We start from the raw sequence: 27,903 nt of genomic DNA on the forward strand, positions 1-27,903 counted from the left end.
GATATTATATTTTGTTAGATCCTATAAAATAATATAGCAAGTAGGCCTATACATGCAGAGTTTTAGGCAAACTAGTTCATGAAAAGTTGACTAAGAATAAAACAAATCAGTCACAGTTTTATATTTAAATGTCATGTACATAAATAAGAATGCAGACTTTTTAAGTAAACTAGTGAAGAGATAAAGTTTATTGAATAGCAACATTGAAAAGCACATCTCTTCTATCTTTATTTGACCCTCTGAGTCTAGCACTCTTTTCTAATTCTATTCTTTAAAACTTGCACTCTATTTACTAACAGCTTGTTTTCTTTAAAAAAGGAACTAACACTAGCTTCTTTAATCTTTTTGTATTATAACTATTTGTTATATTTTTTATTTATTATAGGCCTACAATTAACAAAAGCAAAAAAGGCCTCTGCTCTAACACTAGATTTTTGTTTTTTTTTTCGTTTTCTTTGTCTTTATTATATGATTTTAAAAACCTTGCTATGTGTACTGTGTCCAGTTAAGACTTGTTATAGCACTTATATCACTGATCACTCATTTGTAAGTCGCTTTGGATAAAAAAAATCTGCTAAATGACTAAACCTAATGTAGTGTAACAAAAAATATATATGCATGCATACACTCACTCACACGTGTGTGTGTGTGTGTGTGTATAGACTTTTTAAGCGAACTAGTTAAAACAAAAGACAAACATTGATTAAAAAACAATGTTGAAATTAATACACCCGTTTTCCACCTGTCTTATTGGTACGCTAAGCATCTTTATTAACAAGGTGTTGCCCTCTGTACATTCAGCTGACCTGGAGGCTTCATAGCTGTATGAGTTCAGCTGGAGCTGTCCAGGGTCAGGGTTTGATGGTGAATGCGAGCGTTTATGTTGCCTCATTTCCTGTATTTGACTCTCAGTGGAGAGAGAGAGAGAGAGAGAGAGACAGAGGGGGAGGCTGGTTCCTGATACCGAGACACGGAAAGGCAGGGGAGGGAGAATCATAGAAAAAGACGAGCGTGGAGAGAGGGAGACAGCGAGCAGGGGAATTACACTGACCGACACACACGCGTCTCCCAGCTGACTGCTGACATTGTTGACGTGCTCACTCTCTCAAACCTGCCACGAGCGAAATACTGGAGCTCCGACGCATCGACATCTCGCGCACCCAGAACTCATGGGTTAACAGGTATGCCTCTCTCACCTTTCCACACTCTCTCTAACAGCACTTCCTCCCTCCTGACCACCGCACAGGCTTCAGTCTCAGCGCTTTTACAATCATACTCGACTTGATATCTATCTGGATGTATGACAGAGTCATGAGCTCGCGCCTCAGCACAGGTATTCAGGTAAGTTGCGAGTTTCCCCGATGCCGGTGCGTTTGTGTTCTTTTACACGTCACTGGAGTAGACTGCGTGACAGCAACCTGTTTGACGTCTCCAGGTGAGAACATGTTCATGACAGATGATGCACGCGCTGCGAACAGCTGTCAGATGTGCAGTCATTTATTCAGGATAGAGTTTTATTGGAGTGATGGGAGACTTTCCTTTTTGTCTTGTCAACCTTTTGAACGCGCGTTACTTCATATTTCACCATAAGGAGCTTAATACTATTTATATTATAGCATTTGCCGTAAGTTTTAATCCTAACATCATATCGTTTGGGGGTCAGTGCATGTGGTGGTGGTATTTAAATGAAAAGCTCAGCTTTGGCAGTCAATGGTTTAACCCCACACTCTCCTCCCCTCATTTAACCTCCAAAAGGGGAATTTCTCCAGCTGGAAATTTCTGCTGCGTCAACACCCTAAACCTACTACCAGAAAAAGGGAAGTGGGGTTTTATTTATTTTTTACTCACTTTTTATTATTTTATGCCCTGCATAATTGAATCCATGGACTTGGCGCCTAACACTTCCGTCAACTTGAGGGGAGCGGAGTATATTCGGGTGTTCGCTGAGGGAAGCGTTAGGTGACACAAGCGCTGCCCCTCGGGTTATTGTCTCGTTTTTCCCCCGTCTGCCCCCTTAAAGCTGGTCAGTTCCGTCTTCCTCCATTTTCTCCTCGCTCACGGGTTGGTTTTAAGGGGAGCGACCCCACTTGTTTGACTCGCCGACGGCGGAACATCAGCGGGTTTACACATAAACGTCAACAATGAATTCGAACGCGCGTCTCTGAATTGATACATTTGAGTCGAGCGTTACGCGCCACAATGTATCATTCAGCGCGCCTGTCAAAAGAATATAACACTCTCTATTGATTATAATGACGCCTGTTCGCGGCGTGCTGGCTCTTGTTTGCTACAGGTGCACCCGATTCTGATTGGTCAGTTGGAAATATTTGTGACTGTACAGGCGAATATGTCGAATCCAGACGGTTAAAAATCATAAATGTTACTAATCAGCGCATTTAAGTATGAAATTAGCCACGGTTATTCAACTTAATATAATATACACGGTTATTCATATTACCACACATAAGGACGTAAATGATTTTAATAGTCACGCTTTTTAAAATTACATTCATGTATTTATTGCATTGTAACTGTCCACAGAGCAAATATGAGTCAGTTGAGCAGAAGATGTGGTTATGTAAGGAACTGTCCTCTTGCCCATCTACACAGAATGAAGCCAGTGGAAACATGACAGCATCCTTTGCCAATCACTTTATAGGTTTTCTCCTCCTCTCTGACCCTCATGACCTTAGTTTTTGAATAATGAGTTAATTAACATGCCAATGGCAATATTTATACTATTGTAGATATACAGATTTTTATGTGTCTTGATGTTAGTAGTGTGTGTGTGTGTGTGTGTGTGTGTGTGTGTGTGTGTGTGCGTGCGTGCCTGACGTTGCTGGCAGGTGTCTGTTGTAGCAGAACAACCTGACCTCTCTCTCTCTCTCTCTCTCTCTGTCTCTCTCTCTCTCTCTCTCTCTCTCTCTGTCTCTCCTGGGATAGAAAACAGTAATTTTAAGGTAGCCTAGAATCATTTAATGACTGCATGTACTGGACTTGTTATTTGTTATATTCTCATGCGGTCATTTTATTTGTTCATTTCTCTGATAGTTTCAATCTGTTATTAAGCACTAAAATGGGGTCTCTTCTTTGCTTTCATTCTTTTCACGTGACTAGAAAGTGTGTAGATACTCCACATAATTATAATGAGAAGCACTATCTAACTCTTATTCTTGCAGATGAAAGTATAGTGATTCCTGGAGCTCGTCTGGTAAAGCATGGTGCGAACGTCTCCAGGGCCTTGATTCCCATTGAGCGCGATGTACACACAGTATTTGTGTAGCCTATTCTTTAGCAAGAGCTCTCATTCTAGAGGGCAGTGTTGGTGTTGTGTGTCAGGGTCATGTCCAGGTGTTTTTGTTTCATGGAGAATCCGTGTGTGTGTGTGTGTGTGTGTGTGTGTGTGTGTATAAGTGGGAGAACATTTGAGGCAGGAGGGGGGCTCTGGTCCTCTAAGCATATTGACTTCCACACAGGTGTGGCTCTATTGTGTCAACAGAAAGCAGGGGAGGGGAGCTGGTTCCTACTGCGTGGGGTAAAGGGAAGAGAGGGGCCGAAATAAGAGTAAAGATAGCACTGTGCTCTAGGAACTGCTTTAATGAAGTCGAAATATCATACCTGCCCTCACTCATCACTTAATAAGCTGTTTAAAGAATATTAAACACAAGTTAAACTCTACTGTTGGCTCTACTGTTTTAAGAATAATTTAACTAAGGCATAGGAAATGAACACTAGTGGCAGTAAAACTCCAATAACTTTTATTCCTTTTCACACAAATTATTATTACAGGTGCTTTAATGATTATTTAACATGGTTCCTTACACAATACTATGTTATGACCTCAAAACACTTTTACAATAGTGCAAACTGATAATTGTGACATTTGCATCACATAATAAGCTCTACATGACTTTTTGATATAGTAAACTTACTCTGTAGCGCACCTGGTACGGCATTACATTGAGTCCTATGAAAAAATGTGAATGATTAAAGAGCTCAACGACGTAGATGGTACATTAAATCAAGCACAATAGAGCATTAAGTTGCTTTGAAACAATGTATAAAGCGCAATAACAAAAGAACTGTACTTGTATTTAACCACATATTTTATTTTATTGTGGTGAGTTACGCATGTCAGCGCCTTAAGTTCAAGTTTCCTATACTTAATATATATTTTCCATTTTATGTGGGAAAATCCACAATGTTGGAGTTTGTTTGAATTATTTGTACTGCTATAATGTTTAAGCATACATGTTTAACATGTTTGTGGATGTGTGAGTGTATCTTGAGGGAGGTTCAGGCAGTTAGTTGGACAAGAAAGTGCAGTGCTGTGTTTATTCAGGGTGGTTGCGTTTGTTAATCTGAACATTTGCACAGAAAGGCACGATATGGGGGAGGAGGTGGCTGATGGTGCAGAGGGATAGAGAAACAGATAAAGAGGGGGTAGTTCAACTGGCCATGAGTGTGTGTGTGTGGTGGAGAACGGGTGCTGATGTGGGGGGTGACACGACACACAGCTGAGTGTGTATGTGTGTGTGTGTGGGTGGAGTGTATGGAAGATGGCTGCTCTCCCCGGGCTGTGGGCTGTGTTGTGTGGGTAACAGGTTAGAAAGCATGAACCTGCTCCAGCACTGGGGACCGGCTTCTCCCCCTCACTTTAAAGACCGCACAAAGCCTGATATTCTATTCATCAGCTTAGAAACACACTCATAAATACTGTACATTAAACATCTGTAGAGTACGTGTCTCGTATGAAGCCTCGCATCAATATTTAAAGCTGAACACAAACATGACTGTTCAAAACACAATTGTTGCGTTTCAATTTTTTATTTCATTTTTACAACCTCACACCAGATGTGCAACCAAACTCGTCCCTTAACAACATGCTAGGAGTTCTTTTGTGTGAGCGGAGATGCATACAGGTGTGCTTCACTCCCTAGAGCTGTTTAGAGGCCTGCGTGTGTGTGTGTGTGTGTATAGAGTGACAGCTGTGCTCATCAGCCACTTAGATGTGTTCATCCCCCTAGATTAGGCGCTCGGTGTGTGGGTTAAATCGGAGACGACCTCCCTGGAACTGCCCCACAAAGACCTGTGTCCTCAGGTGCCTTGTGAATATTTCAGTGGGGGCTCTCAGGCTGTGTGGAAAGCCCTGGGGGAGAAACCAAGCGGAAAAAAAAAAGCCCCTGGAAATGAGATAGCGTACCCTGGGCAAGCGCTTAGCAGTGGGCTTTACACTCCTAGGCTGAAAAAGAGGATGTGGTTGTGAGGTTTTTGTTTCTGTGTTTTTTTCCCCTCTTCTTTTTCTCATTGCGCTCTCTTGGACTGTCCATCTTGTATAATCGGTAATTCTCTCTTTTTTCCCCCCCCTGTCTACTGGTGAAATTCAGTCCAGCTTGGCGGTTCTTAAATCGTAGCATATTCCAGTCCTGCTTTTCGGTTTAAAAAGTAACAAACACACACACTCACAAACTTGTATACAACACCCTCGCCCCTGTCGTTTCTGGCTTACTTTCTGACCACGCGTGGTCTTAAATACAGGATGTTTACACACGGGGAGCTATGCTAACCCTCACCAGTTAAAACCATACTCGTATTCATCCTCTTCAGCCCCTTAAACATGGTGAATAAGGTTTTAAACTGAGTAGACTTTATCTAATGCACATCCCTGCTGAGCTCTGAATGCTAGTGTTCAGTTATGAAATATGAAACTCACTGGCATGTACTTGTGACAGTTACTACCGTTTCTCCATCAGTAGTGTCACACATTTGTCAGTGTGACAAATGTGACGTCACACTCAGATTGAGAGATTCAATTCTGCTGCTGAACTCTCTCTTTTAGCACAAGGCATCTTTATTTGATTTGATTTTTAACAAGTGTGATCAGGGTTGCCAGATCTTGCAAAGTCTGTTTAAATAAATAGCATACCTTAGTATTGAACAAAATCCCTTGTGGGAGGTAATTCTTCATTTTGAATTATTTGTAAAGGTCTTGTTCTGATGCGAAGTCTTCTCTTTCTTGGTGCTTGTCTTATATTTCTACCTGTGGCTACAGTTAATAGTAGTCCAGATCATTAGGAAAACTGCGGACTTGGCAACCCTGATTATGAAACAAGTCTAGCGTTTATATACACGCATAATGATACAGCACAATATTCATTCATCCCAACAGATTCTTTGCATGCTTTCACGCATTCAAGGTATTTGACGTGGTTAAAGTTACTTTTTCAGACTTTACACTTTTCAGCTGGTTAGTTTTGCGATGATATGTAGTATTTTGGTTTACAACAGATTTGTTGGGCATTTAATTGTAGCCCACTTGTAGTACACTCATGATAAAACTCCAATATAGTGTGGTGAATGCCAATTCAAGCATCACAATTACCACAGTTCCCAATTAGGTTTAAGGATGTTAACAAACCCCTGTATTTAACTGAGCCAGTAATCAACCGTCTATGATTTTTACATGGCAAAACAGCTTGAAATCACAGTTTTTGAAATTGTCTCGAGGATCATTTATAGAGAAACGCCTGAGGAGCAGGAGGAGCCCGAAGTGTGTAATTTCTGTGCCAACCAGAATTACAAAAATGATTTTCTAATTATTTTCACACCCCTGATGTTCCATTGTTTGGACAAACTGTCAATGTTGCTGTGCCGGTCTGGTCGAGACGTTCAGACAAACAGAAGTGTTTTGAAAGTACCACACAGACGTAGTGTTATACTTTTCAAGGAAATCAACCTAAAAATGGCTTCCTTACAGCTGTATCTGCATATTAAGTTCGGATATAAGGATGTATTTTAACAAATTTAGAAAATCTCCATGTGCTCTTCAGTGAAAACCATTTGTGTCGAGTAGTAGCAATTGAGATACGACCAAAACAATAGAGCAAACAAGGAAAAGAGGTTTATTTAAGCGCTCAGTTTTAGACAGGAAAGCCTCAGGTGATTCCGTGGACCGTCTGTTGTCCACTTTCCATACCACTTTTCTCTAAAAAGCTCTGTTTATTTTTCAGAAGATGGTTTAGTCTGTCTCTATACTTTTTTCATCCCATCTTGTCTGCCAAGAGCTAACCATTAAGGGAGGGTGGAGACACTCCCAGCGCTAACACATTTACCCCACAATACCACAGAACTCTTTTCCTCCTCGCTTGTGAATCTCAGAAAGCCATTGCAATCATTGTTAGGGCGAAGGTTTCCTTTCTTCAAGACCTTCGACGGTAGAGCTGTGTCTAAATGCGAGCTTTGAAAATTCCCAAACCCAAAGTCAAAGTTGGTTTGAGTTTGTGTTGCTCATGGCTCATGTTCCCAAATCCCCAACTGGATTTAATTCAGTGTGCATTGTCACAGTCTATCAGATCTGCACTGCCTCATCGCTTAGCAGGCAGTAGATACTGTATGTCAGGTCTCTGTTTTATTCAAATGCATTGTGTGATGTGCCAATCTGCATTAGTCCATTATCAAGGGTCGGTGTGATCCTGAGAGGAGTTCATCGCCAAGTGCTAAAGTGCCGTTAACAGGCCCTGTTTAACATTCAGCACTTCCCCCTCAACATACAATTATTCCTCTGCTCTTGCTATTAGCGTGTAGCGTTTGTCTGCATGCTTTTAATTGAACTGATTTAACGTATGCCAGATCAACTAGTTTCCGTTAATTAGTTCTGTCTTAAAAGTGCCATCAGAACATGAAATATTCATCACGGTGAAGAGGTACATTTGTGGCGGACAGATAAGTGTCTCATAAGGGAAACTCTCAAATGTGATGGAAGCGATTGCGCGGGCAGGATCCTGCCTTCGTACTCTGGCGTGTTGCGTGAACTGACGATTTTCGCTTTCATTTTTCTCTGTCTTGTTAGTTGTCAAAGTGCTTCAATTGCAACTTGGATTTGCCCACTGTGACAATACACAACAATTGCAGTCTGAATAATGTACAGCGAAACCCATGTAGTCACTTTGATGGACGATGTGAGTCAGTTATGTGTCCTTCATGCTCGACTCCCTGATCACCGGAACTGCTTTCTAGCCCTTACCAATCCAGTGTGTTAGTCCTAAAAAAGGGTGTTGGAAATGGTACAGGTGTGCCCTCAGTAGCCCCATTTCCCTTTTCTTCCTAGATTAAATAGGTTGCAGTTGTTAGGGAAGAAGGGGCTAGCTTGTGAATACTTTAGGGTTTAGTCAAATCATTCTATTCTATTCTATTCTTTTCTTTTCTTTTCTTTTCTATTCTATTCTGAATAGAAGACCAGACCTCCTAGCACCCTCAAAAATCATAATTTGAAAAAATTATTTTGTATGTATTTGTGGTTAAATCACAAGGTGCCATCACAGTATTTTTATGGGCCTTTTTATTTTTATAGGATGAAATGAGAAAGTTTAGGGTCAGAAGGTACTACCACTTCTTAATCAGTATTTTTTAAAAGCTTGTTTTTCAATAAAAATATCTGCACATGCCTTAAACAAGATCTGTTTACTTTAAAATAACAGCTATAGAAGACTGAATTGAGGTTTTTAATTTTTAATTGTATTTTCTAGTTGTAATCATAAATCTAATAAAATAAAGTCCAAAAATAAATGTTTATTCTTCTGAATTTTCTAGTGAGCTTCTATTCTACTTTATTCTATTCTATTCTATTCTATTCTATTCTATTCTATTCTATTCTATTCTTTCTGAGATTTTCAGACCTCCTGGCAGCCCCCACTGACTTCATCATTTGCACACACACAAAAAAAAAGAAAAAAAGAAAAAATATATATATTATATATATATATATATATATATATATATATATAGCTATAATTTTTTATATAATAGCACCTTAAGGTGCCATCACAGTATTTTATGGGCCTTTTTACTTTCATTAAACGAAATGAGAAGAAAGGAAAGAAATGAAGGCCCTCTCCCCCTCCCGTCCCACCCAAGGGGTTGATCAGAGAAAGTGTTGGTTGGACACTCGATACCGCCACCTCACAACGTGGGAATGTGTGACTTTCTTTAAAATTAGGTTTGTGAGGTGGGCGGTGATCACCAGAGCAACACGCTAGCCCTGCTATTCCTCCACGCACGCAGCGTGCTGCAGCTTATACATCGGACGCATGTCTCAGCCGTTATTAATCGAGCACCGTTAGCCTCTGCGGTTCAGCATGTCACACCTGAGCCATTCGCTGCCATTCAGAGCGTCCTGTGACAAACGGACAGTACGGGACAGGAGCGAAGCGTCTGGTGACAGGGTCGACTCTTGGACACACTCGTGGTTACCATGGCAACACAAGCCTGGGTAAAAACACTGGCTATTGTTAAGCTGAACTTGATTATCAGACGTGAAACAAAAGAAGCTCTTACAGATGATGAATTATTTAGTAGGGTCATATCATCCTTGAGGAAGTTGATGCATAGTGTTTTATGGGTTAATATAAAATGCCTTTAAATCTGTTGTAAGACTTGTACGACCCACACGATCACGGATATAGTGGACTCTCGTTCTCTCTCTCTTTCTTTTCTTGCTCTGTCGCTCACTTGTTTTTCTTTTCTCATGTTGTGATTACAAATTGTCAAACCGACTAAGTATAGCCACAGTTGTGTTCCTCTTCATTTTCTCCCCCCAGTCCTCAGCAGAGAGAAGACGGAGGTGTGAAAATGCCCCTGTGTGACAGAAACAAGTCAGTATAGAGCTCACTGGTAAAGATACATTTAGGACCATTCCTAAAACAAGATATGTTTACTTAAAAAGAAAAATGTTTCTGTTTTATTTTGTAAGTTTAAGTTTAATCATAAATTGATTAATATTTAATGAAATTAATTCTTCGAACAAGAAAAATAATTAGCCAATAGCTGGATAAAAATATGCTTGATTTAACAATTGATGTAAATTGATATTGTTTTATCTTTAGAAATGTTTTGCAAAAAAAAAAAAAAGATTTTATACTGATTTAAATATTTAATCCTAAATTTAAACACCTCGTCCAATTTATTTATTTATTCAATAATTTTTGGTGAAGAAAATTTAAGTCTAAATGAAAAATGTAAATATGTTTCCTAAGTCCTGGCACATAAATGATGTTGATAAAAAAATAAAATTAAGGTTGGTATTAGTGACAACGGTCAATATTTTTTTTTTTTTAATGAAAAATCCTCAATGTTGAGCTCTATTAATTATCAGTGGAAGTGCAGACTAGTTCTAGTTAAGCTGGTTAGCACAACCTGTTAGATCCTAACCAGTCAATGCCGTAACCACTCGAACAGTTTTTACAAACACTTTATGAAGTGTTTTCCCAGTGCTTTTTCCTTGTCTGCTGCTCACAATAGTTGCTAGTGAAGGACTTGAGAAGTATGTAATCTTTTGGATGTTGAAATAACTTGTCTTAATATACAGTCAAGTATAATGAAGGCATTTGTAAGTTAATTCCCCAGGAAAGCATAAACACTGCAGCTCTAAGCTGATTTCAAAACATTGCACTGTTTGTTTGAGCATCAGCTCAACCAATGACATGAGTTGGGGGCGGGGCTATGTTTCTCCGACCAATGGCAGACAGGAGAGTGTTCAGGAATCTTCTCTGAAGTGTAATTTTATGGAGTTAGTTGCAGAGAAATCACACACCTACAGTATAAAGAAAATAGATCAAGAAATGGTCTTTTTTTAATATCCTGATCAGAGATTTGAAGAGGGGCAACAGATCATTAATAATCTTTGAGGTGATGCCGCGTTCCTCTCTGTGATTTCTTTCTTTCACCGTGTATCTGTCTCCATTCTCTGCCACCCCCTCCTGTTCTGTCCCTGTCAGTTTAGTTTTTGGCGAGCTGTTAGTTAGGGGTTATCCAGTACGGATGGCTTTCAGAAGCATGCCAATGTTTTGTTGACAGCCCAGCAGTCACGCTACAAACACCCCCTCCTTTCTGTCCACCTGCACCTCTCTCGCTTTCTCTCTTTCTCTCTTTCTCTCTCTTTCTCTCTATTTCTCTCTGAGTCACTGACAGGAGCCAGTGTTCCTGATTATGACAATTAGCTTCCTGACAGACACCTCATGCCAGGACATGTTTGAGTTTGTGCGTGCGTGTGTGCGTGTGTGTTTGTGTGTGTGTGTGCGTGCGTGTGTTAGTTTTAATTTTGGAATTTTAAAAGCCTGTTAAATGTCATTTTGAAGAAATCCTTAGAGAAAGAGAATTTGAGAGTAAGCATTCTATCTATCTATCTATCTATCTATCTATCTATCTATCTATCTATCTATCTATCTATCTATCTATCAGTCTGTACTTCTTTCTGACTGTCTATCTATCATTCTGTGTATCATTTTATCTGTCATTCTATCTATCGTTCTGGATGGGTGTGTGTGTGTGTGTTATATACCTTATATATACAGCCTTTTTAATAAGTGGATGAAAGGATGAACATTGGTCCATCCCGAAAAATTTAATTACGACTGCATAAAACCTTGAAAAGTGCAACACAATTTTTTTTTTTATTATTGTTTAAAAATGAAATGCAACATTTAGCGAATCATTGTGTGAAGTTAGCATTCGTGGACCTGATCTGGCGGTGATGAGCCTTCCTGTTGTGATAATGGCTTGTCACAGCATGGTGTGTTGGTGTGTGTGTGTGTGCACAGGAGTGTGTGCTTACAGGAACGCTGTGGCACAGTGCAGCGTGACAACGCCGGTTTGTTGTGACACCTCTCATGGCGCGAGCTCCAGGAAGGTGTTAAAGATGAGTCGTCGATTCGTGAGGAGCGGCAGCCGAGCTTCAGGGAGTCATCGGCGCAACATTTGGTGGACTTGAAATGATGACTGTGTGCGTGTGTGTGTGTGTGTGTGGGGGGGGGGGGGGTGCAAGTGTACACTCATAAAAAAAGAAGAAGAAATAAGTGGGAGAATGAAAGACAGCAAAAGAGAAGGAAGAGGTGGAGATCGTGCTGGAATTTGACTCCCACTCAGTAACGAGGCTCGTCATCAACCTCTCAACCCAGCTCTTAATAGTCCCTCAGCGAGGATGGTCAGATGAAGACACACAAGTGAATTCATTCAATTTAAAAAACCCTTGCAGTTCTCCTGTTTGCAGTGTCACAACACACATCGCCGACGCTATCCAAGCAGGTGTCTATGTGAAGACTACACCGCACAAACTCATTTTCTTGAAATCAGTCAGAAATTTGTCTCGGCTTGTTGTCCAGTATAAAATCATTCTTAAAACAAAATGTATTTACTTGAAACGCAAAATAGTGTGGGATCTTAAGATATTATTTTGTACCTTAATTAATTAGTTAGTCTAAGCCCTGTCTGTGAAACCAGGCCCTTATGTAGTTTTGCTTCACAAGTAAATGTATCTTGTTTTAAAGTTCGGTAACACTTTCTATGACACCCGTATTTATAATACGTTACAAAGGTATTCTTAAGGCATTGTAACAAATGCATAATGCATTATAAAAAAAAAAAAAAAAAAAAAACGTATATGTTGCATCATCTCATAAATATTCATAATAACAGTTTTAATGTGTTATAATATTTACGTATTTGTGGTTATAGCTTTTAAGAATATAATGATTTTATAACACAATGAACATGTTTCATTTACTTAAGTTACAATGGATTATATTTCTCATAACTATAATGTATTACAAGTCTCTTATAATGTATTATAAATCTTGCCATGTTACTAATGTTACTTTACTTAAAGCTGACAAAGACCACTTATAATAATAATAATAATAATAATAATAATAATGTTAATGTTAATAAAGTTTCTCAAACAACCATGAGATCAGATATCAGATCAGATGAATTTGTAATGTTACACATTTGCTTTAGTTGTAACTATTTTTATTGTTATATCAGTTTGATTATTTGGGTCTATTTTTGCATTTGAAAGTATTAACTAGCTCCAGGCAAAATTAACGTCAGCCTCACAGGAAATACTTAAATAACACTCAACACCTAACCACTCACAAGATAAGAAACTGTGCAGGTCTTAAATAAACCTGTCACATATGTCAAGACATGATGATATCGTCCATTATAAATGTAAAAGCAGATGGTGTTATAAATAATCAATACTCTTAAAAGTTAGAACACAAATACATAAGTTTTATAAAGTATTATAATTGTTATGAATATTCATGAGATACAACATTTATATATATGAGTATACAATTTTTTTTTCTTCATTGTGGGGTGAAATATGACCTGGACATGTGGACATGTTCTTGGCAGGTGTGATTCCCCCCTCCATGGCCTTGTTGCCAGTAATGGGAGAGGATATGTGACAACCAGGACCCCACACAGAGGGACTCTCACCCTTCTCCCCAAACCCACTTTGAACACTGAATGTATATGGTGTTTTAAGCGTAACCCTGTATGGACAGTTAGTTCCCGGCACGCTTGTGTGTGTGTCCTCAAGCTACGACCGTAAGTCACCCCAGAACAGTTCTCCAGGACCCACCCCTGTTTATTTTACTGGCAAATCCAATCTTGACTCCCTCCGTAACGCCAACTCTCATGAAACAAAAGCCACTCTGTCAGGTTATCTCCCGTTAACCTCCCCTCTCTCTCTCTCTCTCTCTCTCTCTCCCCCTCTACCATTTTCTCTTTTCATTTTCCTACAGTGGTAATGAGATGTTTCATTATTTGCATTTCACAGCTTTTAATAGCGAGAGAATTTAGGCTAAGCCCTGGGTTGTCGAAGAGGGAGCCTCCACTGGAGACACGGCTGGCTTCAGGGCCTCTGAGGCAGTGAATAGCCCAGAAATACACTAGGACAGAAGGAAAGAGGGAGGGAAGGAGGGAGAGAAAGATGGAGGACAGAGGCCAGATAGCATCACGCTGCAAGAAGTGCCTCTGCCAGGTACGGTTTTAAGGGTTAACAGGTTAACTACTTTTTGCCTGGCCTTAACACTTTCCACTGCATTTTCATTGGTTAAAGGAAAAAGAGGCTATTTTTAAAGGGAAAAGGCATTAGTGAAGCCGATGTGTTATGGGCTGATTCTGTGATTATAAAGAGACTAATGAATGCAGTGTTTCTGTAACACACAGGCATTGCCAGCATACCTTCCGAGGGAGTTTGTCGCAGTTCTTCGAGGTGTAGATCAATGGAAATGTTCACCCGGCATTTGGGGAAAGTGTGCCAGAGCATTACTAAAGAGTAGCGATAAGGCCTTCGTGTGCTTATGAGTTTGCATGGGAGTACAGATCAAAAGTAGCTCTACCTTCATTTCCAAAATGGAAAAAAAAGATCTCGCGAGTTTGTATTTTGCCACGTTGACTTTAAAACCTCTCTGGAATGTCCAGCCAAATCCAAACTTTATAGAGTGTGCGTAATTGTCAATCATACCGGTTCTTCTGCTGTAGAAGTAACAGCGAGTCATATGAATTATGGCAAGTAGTGCAAACTGAATTTGGTGGCAAAAACTTATGTATATGACATATTAATATTGTCACATTTCCTATTATCTAACATCCAAACACTTAAAATATCTGTTTTATGAAAATAATTTAATGCTGTTTTAGTTCTTGCTGTTCAAACAGTAAAGCCTGGCACTAGCACCAAGGAATTGGGTTTGATTCCCAGCGAATGCAAGAGTTTAATGTACATGTGGCAGTTGTGAATGTTTCTATTATTACTGTTATTTTGATAATAACAATGATTCTAGATGATGGAATGACGAAAAAGCTGTCGAGTCCCGTGTGAACGTGGAGAAGTTAAGAGGCCAAAACTTGCCGTTAGCGTGAGAGGGAATACCTGAAACTCTCCGCTAAGTTTTAGCAGGTGAGCTCAGGGCAAAGTCTCATTGAGAAGTCCAGGGTAGGACCTTGCAGGACCTCGGTTTAGCAGAGAGCACGGCGGGACGAGGCCTTGATGTGAACCGGTAAACACTCCAGTCTCTCTTCTGTCCCTGTTTCACACCACTCTCCCGACACTCTGACCTATCCAGCGTTTCAGCACGGACTCACCTTCACTGCTCCGGCTTAATGCTCAAGAGGAGGTAAAGGAGGACGCGGGTGGGGGGGAGAGAGAGGTGCTGAGCCGGGTGGGGTTAAGACTCTCAAAGCCTTTTAGATCCGCTCTCGTCACATTCTCGGTGGTGTGACAGGCTCTTGTCACCTGGGCCAGCTGGAGTCTTGCCTAAAGACAGACGCTGAGATAGAGCTGCTCAGTCTATTAGGAGATATAGGGTCCGCTCACAGAGAGAACTCTGGGATCTTGGCTTAACAAATCCAAAATGTTCTTGTTCTCATTATTTTATTAATGTATTTATTTTTCTAAAATGTTTTCTCTTTTAATATATATCTTAAAATGTAATGGATTCCTGTGATGCAAAGCCGGATTTCCAGCATCATTCCTCCAGTCTTCAGTGTCACATGATCTTCAGAAATCAGAATCTGTTGTTTTGATGCTCAAGAAACATTTCTTATTATTATCAGTGTTGAAAAGAGTTGTGCTGCTTCATATATCTGTGGAAACAATTATAAACAAAATCAGGATTCTGTGGTGAAAGTTCAAACGTACGGCATTTATTTAAAATACAAATCTTTTGTAATATAAAAGTCCTTACTGTCACTTTTGATCCATTTAATGGATTTCTGCTGAATAAAAGTGTATATATATATATATATATATATATATATATATATATATATATATATATATATATATATATATATATATATATATAAAGCTTTTAAACAATAATGTATATAAAGACTTTTCTTTCAGTGCTTTTGCATGCCACAAAAAACACTTTCTTTTAATCATCTTCATTTTGGAGCTCATCTTAGCAAATATTCATACATGCAAGTAACGGCAATAATGTTGAATAATAGATCAGCATATTATAGAATTTAATTAAATGTTGAATTGACTGGTAGTCCTGATTATATTCAACATTTATATGCTGAAAACACCAGCAAAATGGCAGCACATAAAGTATCTGAGACGTTAAGTCGCTCTTGCTGCAGTCAAATATATTTCCCCATGTCCCCCATGTTATTTATCTATTAATCCTTCTGTACCTAGAACAGATTGTGCCAGAGAACATATCGTAACTCACTTCCATTTAGCTTGCTTTGAGAGTGAAGTAATCAAACTTGGTACTTTTATCATTATCATTTTCCATTATGGTTTCAAACTTTCATTAATATTAAACATTGGTGCATTGTATAGACCTTGTTACTAATACAGATCATCTTTGGTTTATGTGTTTTAATATATATTTATATTTTAACATACAGTTGGTACGGAAACTATTTAGACCCTCTTAAATATTTAACTCTTTGTTATATTGCAGCCATTTGCTAAAATCATTTAAGTTCATTTTTTCTCTCATTAATGTAGACACAGCACCCCATATTGACAGAAAAACACAGAATTGTTGATATTTTTGCACATTTATTAAAAAAGAAAAACTGAAATATCACATGGTCCTAAGTATTCAGACCCTATGAGTACTTATGAGCAATGCATGTTGTGCTGATATCTTAATAATTAATATTATAAATAGCTGTAACTGTCTTGTCAATGGAGTGTATCAAAGCCAAAACACTTTTTCTTCTCATAAATTGCTTGGCTATTTATACTGCTACCCTAATAGTTATAAGTAGTGAGACTAAATGCATCCACCTTTTATCCTCAGCTCATTTATCTCTATATTTGTCGTAACACTGCATTTTTATCATGATTTAAAAGATACCCCAGCGTAGCACCCGTAACCGTATTTAACTGTGCTTAATCCTCATTTTCTCTTTTGTTTTATTTGGCTAATCTTTTAAACCAGTACTTCTTGTTTAATGAGTCATTTACTTATTTTTTTTGTCTCAGTCAGACCACATTTAAACAGCAGTTTGTTCAGTCAATTAATGATTTTACCACCAGCTGTAAAGCCAATTTAAGGGTATGCTGGTAGTCTTTGCCTGATTAAATTTAGCTGTTTTATGACTTAAAATGCAGCAGCTGAGCTTCGTGAAGCCCTCATAAAACTTTCATGAACTCTGAAAAAAAAGAAGGGGTTTTTCGCATGTTGGATACTGTTTCTGCTATTTGTTTTTTAAAGGCCTGCACCCTTTTTGTTCCACTTTGCCTGTTGCCAGCTCTGTGAAATTGGGGATTAACCCCTCGGATAATGGCCCTGATGTCCAGTTGAGTGGTTTAAAATGACTGGCTTCCTGAGAAACACACTGACGCATACATGACTTACACCCTCTGAGCGCTCGCTGTCTCCATCTTCCCATTTCTGCCACCTCCTCGTATGTCACGACTAGCCTTCCCACCATCATGAACAGAAACGAAAAGAAAAAGAAAGAAAGTTGGCCATCTTTCCCCCATCCCCTCCAAGAACATCAGAACCACCTCAACAAAAATAAGGAAGAGCATACATAGAAGTATATGCATGAGTGTTCATGTTAAAGTGTGTGTGTGTGTGTGTGTGTGTGTGTGTGTTTACTTGGCCGGAGGAACCCAGTCACTCCAGATCTGAGTGTTTGCGGGTGACAGGAACTGTAAGCGGTGTTGGCACTCTTTAACACTCTATCCTTGGACTCTTAGGCTGCTCTGGCCTCCATTCTTTGCACACTTCTTCCCTCCAATCCCATTACAGGCCTAACCCTAACCTTAACCTTACTACTACAACTTCTTACACCTTCTATTTTGGTACAGACGAAAGCTGGGCTGCAGTTAGGCTAACTGTGAACTCAGTAGCTGCGATGTAATGCAGGGTAGATAATATCATGATGTTGTGCTCCTGGTGCTGAAACATTGATGGATAGTGGTTATCAACCCTTATTAAAGCAATTGCTTCCAATCATGTATAATCATCTGAACAACACTGTTAGATGATGTAGTTTCAAAGGGACAATTTCTGACCATTTCACTGTAATTGAATGCAGTCAGAGAGCTTCATTTAAAGCCATCAGCCTACTTTTGGAGAGCATTTTTTTTTTTTTTAAGTCAACATCAAAATTGACCCTATTAAGTTTTTGGTCATGTTGTGAATGAAATCTGTGCACATTATTTCACCAGTCACATCAAGACCACTTTTTGCTATCCAGTCAAATCAAGACACGCCCTACACTATTTTGACATTTAATGTCTCGTTTCACTTGTAAAACAAAGGCATGTATTAATTTTAACTCTTTAATTAGTTGGTTAATGCAATGGGCTTCGATGGCTGTTTAACATCACAAAGTATTGCTCTTGCATATAGCCTTTCCCACAATATAAAATGTAAAAAATGGTCTTGCACTTGCGCACCATATGGTTCACCAAGGTTATGTGAACCTGCTGTCTATTATGCATTTCTCTTTTAACACTCTTTCATTTTGTCTAACAAGCTTCAGATGCTTCTTGTTCCAGTGAAGCAGAAAATCTGATTAGTCCGACTGCACTCTGTCTCATTCAGTGTTTAGCCTGGTTACACGTCTGTCAATTGTGTTGTTTATGTTTATTGTTGTGTTGCACTTGATTGCCCAGATTGTCATGTAACTCAGTCGGCCAACGAAGAGATATTAATATTCATTGTTGGTTGTACAGTTGAAGTAGTTCTGAGTTGTCACATGAAAAGAACTGACTAATTTGGGGAGTCTGGGGTGCAAAGTGCCATTATTTACTGAGCTGTTACTTCTCATTGTCAGTGAAAAATAAATTGGTCTTGGGGGTTAAAAGGGAATAGATGAAAAGACTCTCTGATGTTAAAGGGATAGTTCATACAACAATTCTGTCACCTTTACACTCTCAGAAAAAAAAGGCAAAAGCCACTAGGGTGGTACCCTTTCAAAAGGTGCTAAATTGCACCATTTAAGTGCTAAGATGGTACCATTTAAGTGCTAATATGTACCTTTAAGATATACAAAGGTTTACAATTTGAAAAGGTTCCACCCCAGTTTTTTTCTGAAAGGGTATGTTGTTCCAAAAAAGTTTGAATGTTCTTTCTTAAGTGGAACTTAAAGGTGGAATCACGTTTTTGGGTGACCTGTCCCTTTAAATTAACAACATTGCTCAGTTGTTGTTAGTGATGGGAAGTTCGATTCTTTTTCCACGAACCGGTTCTTTCAGACGGTTCGATTCAATAAACCGTTTGAAAAAACGGTTCAGCGGTTCTTTTACGCTCTACGTAATGACGTCATTGCCGATGATGTAATGGCGTCGCGTCTATCAAACATTCAAATATATAAAGTCAGTAATCAACTTTAGTCAGTTAAAAACCTCATATTCATGAAATGTTTACAATTAAGTTTTGCAACAACGCACCGAAATCGAGTAACAGCAATAATGTGCTTACGAGGATTTTAGTCTTGAAGATATAAAGTAAATAAATTAGGTGTCATCAGCGCAGAAACCATGATCCTCTTACTAAACATAATCCATTGCGATGTATATGTTATTAAATGAACTTACATTTCGCCAGACTGCCCTTCATCCAAGCCCTCGAAATACGGGTATTGCGCTCATAACATTACTAGTACAGAATCAGTTCAGAATCAATCACCAAAAGAATCAGTTCGGTTCAGACGCTCTGTGTGTCACGCATGCGCAGTATTATCAGCTCCTCGGTTCTCGAATCGGACGCATCTGACAGAAACGGTTTTCAGTTCAGTGTACTGTTGATCCGAAAACCGATGCAAATGGTTCTTGACTCGAAAATGAGAATCGCTCTAACCGGCACGTGCTGCAGTTCAGTATCATCAGCTGCTCTACTCATGTTCATGTTCTGTTTACTACAAACATCATTAACTATAAATACAGTACAGATATTTCATAAATCATCCCTTATTCCTATTAAACATAGAGTCTTTAGAGTTTTAATTATTGTCCAACTTCCCTGAAAAAACCCTTTGGCCTATACATTATGTACAATATACAGATTAGAAACATTCATCTAAAAAAAAAAAAAAAAAGTAAAATAAAAGTTATTTTATCACACTTTCCGATGTTTAACAAAATACTTGAAAAATTACACGCATGCGCAGTATCATCAGTTCATTGGTTCTCAAATCGGACGTGTCTGAAAAAAAAGGTTTTTGGTTGAGTGTACTGGTGTTCTGAAAACCGAAGCAACCGGTTCTTGACTCGAGAACGAGAACTGCTCCAGCAGTGGACGTGTTCGTTCATCATCTGGCTCGGCTCGGTGTTCATCTTCAGTTCGGTCTTCACAGCAGTTCAGTAAGTGTACTGTTTGAGTAAATGAATTACTCCGGGATATTGGTTTGTTTGAACTCAGAGGGAGTGTCAGTCACGTTAAAAAAGTTAGCAGCTTAAGTCATTTGTGGATTAATGCATATTAGAGAAGCGAACCGTTTCAAATGATTCAGTTCGATTTGATGAACTGGTTCAACCGGTTCACTAAGAAGAAACATTTAAATTGAACGATTGGTTCACGAATCCAGACATCAATGAAGTGCACTGCAGAATGACTGCATTATAGCAATCAAATAAAAAAAAAGCCTCAAGCAAAGCAGTTGGAGGCTAACTTAAAACTATTAAATAGGGGGGAAAAAGTCACTTGTCACTGTCATTCTCTTCTTCTTTCAGTCTTCCAAGAAAGGTGTATTTGTACAAGTGGACATGGGAGAGGCAGAAGATTGATTTGATCTTACAAGCCATCAGGTTGAGAGGAACTTTCCTAAACATGACCTGAAGTGTGCCGGCCCCGCAGCAAACGCTGCTGTCACTATAGTGAACGGAAGCTGTCATGATGCAGTCAGGCAGATGCGAGCTGACAGCCGGAACGCTCACAAAACAAATCATGGCCCCATTTGGTAACACTCCACGTCCCTGTGATTTAGCCCCAACCAGGATGGCTTCTGTGCTGCTCATAGAGGATGCTAGTAGGGAGGAGTAGCCTACTGGGGATATCGGTGTGTATGTGTGACAATGTCGGTGCATCTTCATGTAGGAAGTTGCATCTCAGTGAGTGTCAGTGATTAGTAAGAAATGCTAGTTCAGACATCTACTCATGAATCAGTTTATGGGTGAACCTTACAAAGACTGGATAATGTTTAATTCTAAAATCCAAAGAAAAAGCAAAACAAGGAATCACATTTTCACAAAGAAGTTTTAAAGCATATTTTTATGACCATTAAAGGAATAGTTCACCCAAAAGTTAACCTTTGCTGAGAATTCTCACCCTCAAGCAATCCAAGATGTACATGTAGATGTGTTTGTTTCTTCTTTAGACTAGAATGGGAGATATTTGGAGAAGGAGAGTCCAAACAGCTGATAAAAACATCACACTAATTCACAAGTAATCCACGCCACTCCAGTCCAATAATTACAGTTTGTGAAGTGAAAAAATATGTGTTTTTTAAGAAATAAATCCATTTTAAGACAAGACAAGCATTTGTGTGTTTTTTTTTTTTAAGAAAATAACCGTTTAGCTAGATAAGACCCTTTTTCCTCAGATGGGGTTGTGTAGAGCCCCTTGAAACTGCACTGAAACTGAAACTGAATCTTGACCTTCAGCCTGTTGGGTTCCATTGAATTCCACTATATGGAAAAAAAATCCTGGAATGTTTTCTCAAAAACATAAATTTATTTTTGACTGAGGAAAGAAAGATATGAACAACTTACATAGATGACATGAGTTAATTATCAGGAAACTTTTATTCTGAAAGTGAACTACTCCTTTAATGGCCTGGAGTTATCTGGATTACTTTTGGATTATTGTGATGATTTTATCAGCTATTTAAACTCTCATTTTTACAGCACCCATTCACTGCAGAGGAACCACCGGTAAGTGATGTAATGTCAAATTTTTCCTAAATTACGCTAAATTAGTGTTTGCAGATTGCATCAATATGCCAATAGGTAGCAACAAGTCTTCATGTATGAGTCAGTGAATCATTCACTTAGCTGATTGCGCAGAAAAAACAGACAAAGTAACTGGCAATATTGTGTCTAAAAGAAAAGTTGCCGATGTGTTGTATAAAAGCAATAGTGTTGCTTGTTACACCGACTTCTCAGAAATTACTCAAAATGTCTTTACTAGTTTGAACATGACATTATTAAATTGGTAACGGTGTTTTGGATGCATTGCAGGCTACAGCCATTATGCACAGTAATTGTAAAAAAGAATAATAGTTTGAATGTTTTTCCCCCCAATTTAACGCTTTTAGACCCTTGGAGGCCCAGGAATCTGCAGACTATTTTTTGCAACCCTTTAGGGGGGAAATCTGTCGAATTGTGTGAAATAGATTTGGTTAAATACTTAAAAATGGTTAAACATTGAGCTGAGACTACTTCACTTTTATTATAGCTGACAGCATTATCACATTATACCATATATTTAATAAACAAAAAACTACGTTCTACAGGCAGAGATTGCATGTAAACAACTTTAAAATGGTTTAGTAGTGTGACTATTGACAGTCCCTGACATTGCTGGTAACCTCTTTTGCATTTCGAAGAATCTTAAGATTGATATTAAATCAAGTGAAGGATTGCTTTTTCATGGAGCGCAGCATTAAAATCTAGAAATTCTCACTCATCACTGAAAACCTGTCTTCATAAAAGACACCTACGAGCACAAAACCTGAAAGAAGAAATTGACCGTAGCTTTGAATTGTTATTACTAAGGTCTTCTATCTCCGTAAAAAGTCATTTAAGCACTAAATGTCACTAAAATGCCATTCTGAAGTAGGTGACACGCATTGGCCAGCTCTGATGGCTTGTGGCTGGTTGTCTGCTGGGCTACAGCCATCACCTTTCCTCACTAAAAATGAATTATCTGTTTGGCAGCTCCATTTTCCACTTTATTATTCAACTAACTCACAAAATGGTAATTAAATGAAACAATTTAGTAACAAAAAAAGAGAAAAGTGAGAAGAGGAGAGGCGATGATTGTGTTAAAGTACTTTACACACTCGCTGGGTGATTTTATTTGGCAGCTTATAAAGCGAACAGAGAAAAACATCATGATTAAAGGGTTGAACAGTGAACACCTGAGCATCTCTGCTATAATCATTAAGATAGAGAGGGGGGAGGAGAGCTAGATGAGGCAATGCATTGTTCTTGAATGGGTCCAGAGGAGAAAGAGAGAGAGAAAATATAAACACACGACACACTCAGCTAGGATGGTGGGGGAAGCATGGGGAAAATCTCTCAAAAACGGTCAAAAATTACCCGGATTGCAGTTCACCCCCAAAAATATTTTTTTTTATGAATTGCATCATGATGTTATTTTTATGACAGTTAAACACATTTTACTTGTACTGTATTAATCTGAGCCTCCTGTTCAGTCATTGGCTGTGTTTGGATTGGTTTAATAACATTACTGTTCTATATCTGCAGTATGTAGTATGTCTACTGTGCACAGTATTTATAGAATACCAGGATTGCCCAAATGGGCAACAAACAACATAAAACACTGTGCACAGTACTGTATCTCCCAATGTAATGCACTCAATTTGACGTAACATTTCTAATGTGACAAATTACCTGGCAGCTGGTAGCTGTTGTTTGTTGGATCTGTCAACACAAGCTCAATCAAAACAGAATTTGTTGATTACAGCAGAAAATAACCCAGTTTAAACAACTTTACATATCAAACAATACAGTTGTTTTAATTGAATATAAATGTCTTAACAAAAATATGACCTTCGTATTTTTTCCCTAAAACCCTCCAGAGACTGGCACATCCATTGCAAGTTAATGTATGCATTTTTGCTTTCACAAGTCAAAATGATTTTCTCTTTATGACAAAAATAATGTCCCGTTAAGCTTAACTTTTGAAGTACATTTCCTTAAGTCTTAAATTGCAAAATGCAAAATAATAGTTTCATTGATAATAATAACTGGATGGCACGCATATGGTCATAATATGTGACAACAATTTATTATTGCATACTACTTTTTAAAATGGCATTATTAATTGTTTAATAATGTCCGCTGTTTCACAGTAGCCTACTATTAGTGTAAGCTGGTATTTTGTTCCAGACATAGCTATTCTCTCTTTATGCAGGAACTTGTGGTCTGTTTCTTGCATCTCCAGCAACTTTACTAACCAGGGTTTGTGTATTGTGTGTTGTCCTCCTTTAGACTCTGTTCAGAAGAAGCAGCCACCCGTTAGTCCAATGAATAACCGGAAGGAAGACATGGAGATCACGTCGCACTACCGGCAGCTCCTGCGGGAGCTGAACGAGCAGCGGCAGCACGGCATCCTGTGCGACGTATGTGTGATCGTGGAGGGCAAGATCTTCAAGGCGCACAAGAACGTGTTGCTGGGCAGCAGCCGCTACTTCAAAACACTTTACTGCCAGGTGAAGAAGGGCTCGGAGCAGCAGGCCACCATCACGCACCTGGACATCGTCACAGCTCAAGGCTTCAAGACCATCCTTGACTTCATGTACTCCGCCCACTTGGCGCTCACTAGCAAGAATGTGATTGAAGTGATGTCGGCTGCCAGCTATCTGCAGATGACCGACATAGTGCAGGCGTGTCACGGCTTCATCAAGGCAGCGTTAGACATCAGCATTCGCTCCGAGCTTTCAGACGAACTTGCGGATATTGAGATGGGCAACGTGGCGAGCTCTATGGGAGGTGGGACTGGGCCTGGTGTGGGTGGAGCCTCGGAGGCACTGGCGTCCATGATTTCGGCCCGCAGTTCCTCGCCGTGGTTGGCCAGACGCACCAGCCCGGCCAACTCATCTGGAGATTCAGCCATCGCTAGCTGCCACGAAGGCGGTAGCAACTATGGCAAAGAGGACCAGGAACCCAAAAGCCATGAGAGCCAGGAGGATGCTTGTTTGCAGCCCTTGTGGCCTACTGATTACCGTTCTGTCCAGGTCAAAGAGGAGCAGGTCTCCCCCTCCAATCTGCAAGATGGGGCTGGCCGAGGGGCACAAGGCATGCCTGGAGAGCATAGTGGACGAGGAGAGGGGGGCTGGCAACCTCCAGGCTCAGGCCGCAGGAAAAACCGCAAGAACAAGGACACAGTCAGGCACATAACCCAACAGAATGAAGGGGACAGTCGGACGGCATCGCCGCTGCCATCCATGGTCTCCAATCCTGGCTGGAGCTACGGCAACCAGGACATTTCAGGTAGGATTACTATATTTTATGGTGTCAACATATCACATTATGTAACTGGGAAACATTTTGCAACTTCATTGGGCAGACTGTTGACCTTTCATCAGAGGATGTTTGGTCTTGCAGAACAGAATGAATATTCATACTTCCCTACTGTATAGTGCAAAAAATGGGCAACTCCGGTTATGAAAAGCCACTGTCCTGCAGAGTTTAGCTCTTTCTCTAATCAAGCACACTTAATTTATTAGTAACTCTGAATACTTTGGTTAGATATTTCAGCTATGTTTGATTTGGGATGGAGCTAAACTCTGCAGGAGAGTGGCCCTCCATAACCAGAGACCCCAAGGACTGGAGTGGCCCATACCTGATACAGTAGGTGAAAAGTACATGAAATAAGTTCCGAATCCTGGTAATCATGAAACAGTAGGCGAAAAGTACCCAGATGACCTACTTCTTTCGGAGAGATACTAAAGTATACATTCAATGGACACTTCACTGTCCCATGAGGCTACCGGAGAGGAGTTGTGAATGGCAGTGAAGCGCTGACGGCGTAGGTGGTGGATGTAGTACATACATTCATACTACAATATGTGAACTATACTTTTTAACGGTTACATAGTTTCTCTTTGCAGTACCTAGATGGTATACAATTTCGGACACACCTTAAGCGCCTACTTGGCAAGCACTGCCTCGTGGATCCCGTGAGAGTGAACTCTCCTGGAATACTTTGCCACCGTGTTTGATTGTATAATTCAAACCCAGATAGAAATAGAACTCTGATGAAGATGAAAATTATTGTTGTAACACTAATAGTATAACAGCATGACAAACTACAGATTGAGGTGGGGAATTTGGGGTTGAAAAAACTAATTTCCTCATTAATATCGGAAAGACACATGGGACGTGAGGCAGCCTCATCAACCTAAAAACAAAATCCGTGCTGAGGAACAGATCACGCCAGCGAGCGGGGATGAGGCCCTACCTGTCTCGGAGACTGTTGCTTATAGGTATGTAGATCATTAAAAGTGTGGCAGCTCTAATCTCTGGTGTATTTGTGCAGGCCGACTGTGAAATGGGCACACACACACTTTCAGAAAACAGGATAATTGAATTGACCTTGGTGGCAGTGTGAGGATTAAATTGTATGTGTGTGTGCAAGTGTGTTGGGACGGGGGGTGCCCCAAGGTCTTCTGAAGTGTGGAGAAGAAGGGATAAAGTGAAGGAGAGAGAGAGGGAGGGGAATACGCTGAGATCTGCATCAGCTTAGCGCGAGTTTACCTTCTTAACTCTCGAGACACTCTCTCATCCTCTCTATTTGCCAGCCCTGCTACCTGCGGCTCCAACAGAAATAACTGCACTCGCTGACCCAACCCCACAGATCAAATATCAAGTGCAAGACTCCACACATCTAAGTACACACCAGCTCATTGTACTGTGTACACACATGCTTACAAAAGTCATGTCCATTCCTGCAACACAAATAGTGCACATTTATATTCCTCATGCACTGGCCCTTATAAGCCAAGCTAATGTGCTAGTCAAGCTTTTGAGGTCAAGTTAATTACGTTCTAAATGGAATCGAAACATTTTCAAATCTAAAATCGTATTAACCGTTTGTAAAACTCAGTCCGCTGAGGAACTAAACGGTGAATTGCTTTGGATGTCATTTGATAACATGGGCAGTATCTCAATGCTCAGTGAAGATGAGAATATTGCTTGGTACACAAAACAGGCTCAGGCTTGGATGAGTCGGATCAGGGTGAGAACAACAGGACGTTATGAAAGCCTTCATGTCCTGCTCTGGGTTTTGGACTCTGCTGCAGTTTTCCTAGTAAATTGGTGGATTCTTAAGGTGTTCAGACTGACAGGATTGTCCAAAACCTATGAGAGTGGCTACTTTGGCAAGGATGCTTTGTTTATTTAAACCTAACAAGATGTATTTTATCACCCACCTGTTATATGTAACATGAGCATGTTTAAGTCTCATTAAGAGAGCATGAATATAAGCTTCAGAGCTTTAGTAATCAGTAGGACTCTCTAAATGCTCTCATGAGTGATTTCTGCTACCATGCAATCCATGTCCATGTTGAGGTCCAGTCACAAGGTAGAGTTTTCTCAGATTTGGTTAAAGGGTACAGGAAGTGTCTAGTTGCAGGGCTAATGGTTTGCATGGTTAAGGGTGCCGCTTGCTGACAGCACTAAATGGGATCTCAGGATGCTGATGTCCAAGTTGCATTGTGCACAGACTAATGGTTTTAAGAAGCTTGTAATTGGTGGTTGGCATGTTTATAGAACTGCATATATCAATTACCATGCTTCTGGTATGAATTTCTGGCTAGCAGCAGGAGATTTCTTAACCTGCACTTTGTAAAGTGTGTGTGTATGTGTGTGAAAGAGAGAGAGAGAGAGAGAGAGAGAGAGAGAGAAAGAAACAATAAACTATTGTTTAAAGCTTCTAAAATATTATCCTAATCACCATACTGACACTGTTTTCATCATGAATGTTGTAAGATAAGAGTTAGATCATGCTATAGGGACTGTTTCCATAGTTATTCTCTGCACATGTCCTTAAGTTTCAAATCACCTTTGTCGAGGCATCTGCTGAATGGAAACTCCCTTCCAGAGCTTCTTACTGATCACTGGTAAACCTGAGGCATCAAGCTATCACAGTTCTAGAGAGGGGATCACATTGTGAGGTCACATTGGATGTTTAGCAGATGTTTGCAGGTGTTGAATCTGGATGCAGAATACACAGGTGTTATAATGGGCATGTGTCCTGGAATGCAGATTCCCAAACTTTCAGGAAACGTCACAATATTACAATCAATATGGTTTAAAAAAAGAGATCTACACATGAGATCTACACTTCTACATGTCAGACAAGGATATGCTAGGTGATTCTTTTTAGATAA

The 27,903-nt window shown here is 39.7% G+C and overlaps 1 protein-coding gene across 4 annotated transcripts in view; it reads left to right on the top strand.

Annotated features, from left to right (window-relative positions):
• The first annotated feature begins 922 nt into the window (after positions 1-922).
• LOC127944563 (zinc finger and BTB domain-containing protein 46-like) overlaps positions 923-27,903 on the top strand; it is an 88,223-nt gene continuing 61,242 nt past the window's right edge. The window contains exons 1-2 of one of the 4 annotated variants that reach the window (XM_052540583.1): positions 923-1,181; positions 24,002-25,003. In XM_052540583.1, coding sequence (XP_052396543.1) covers positions 24,037-25,003 — 967 coding nt within the window. In that variant the 5' untranslated portion in view covers positions 923-1,181; positions 24,002-24,036. The other 3 variants (XM_052540585.1, XM_052540584.1, XM_052540586.1) reach the window with 3 other exon arrangements.

This window comes from Carassius gibelio, chromosome A23 (genome assembly GCF_023724105.1).
Source record: "Carassius gibelio isolate Cgi1373 ecotype wild population from Czech Republic chromosome A23, carGib1.2-hapl.c, whole genome shotgun sequence".
Classification (NCBI taxonomy): Eukaryota; Metazoa; Chordata; class Actinopteri; order Cypriniformes; family Cyprinidae; genus Carassius; species Carassius gibelio.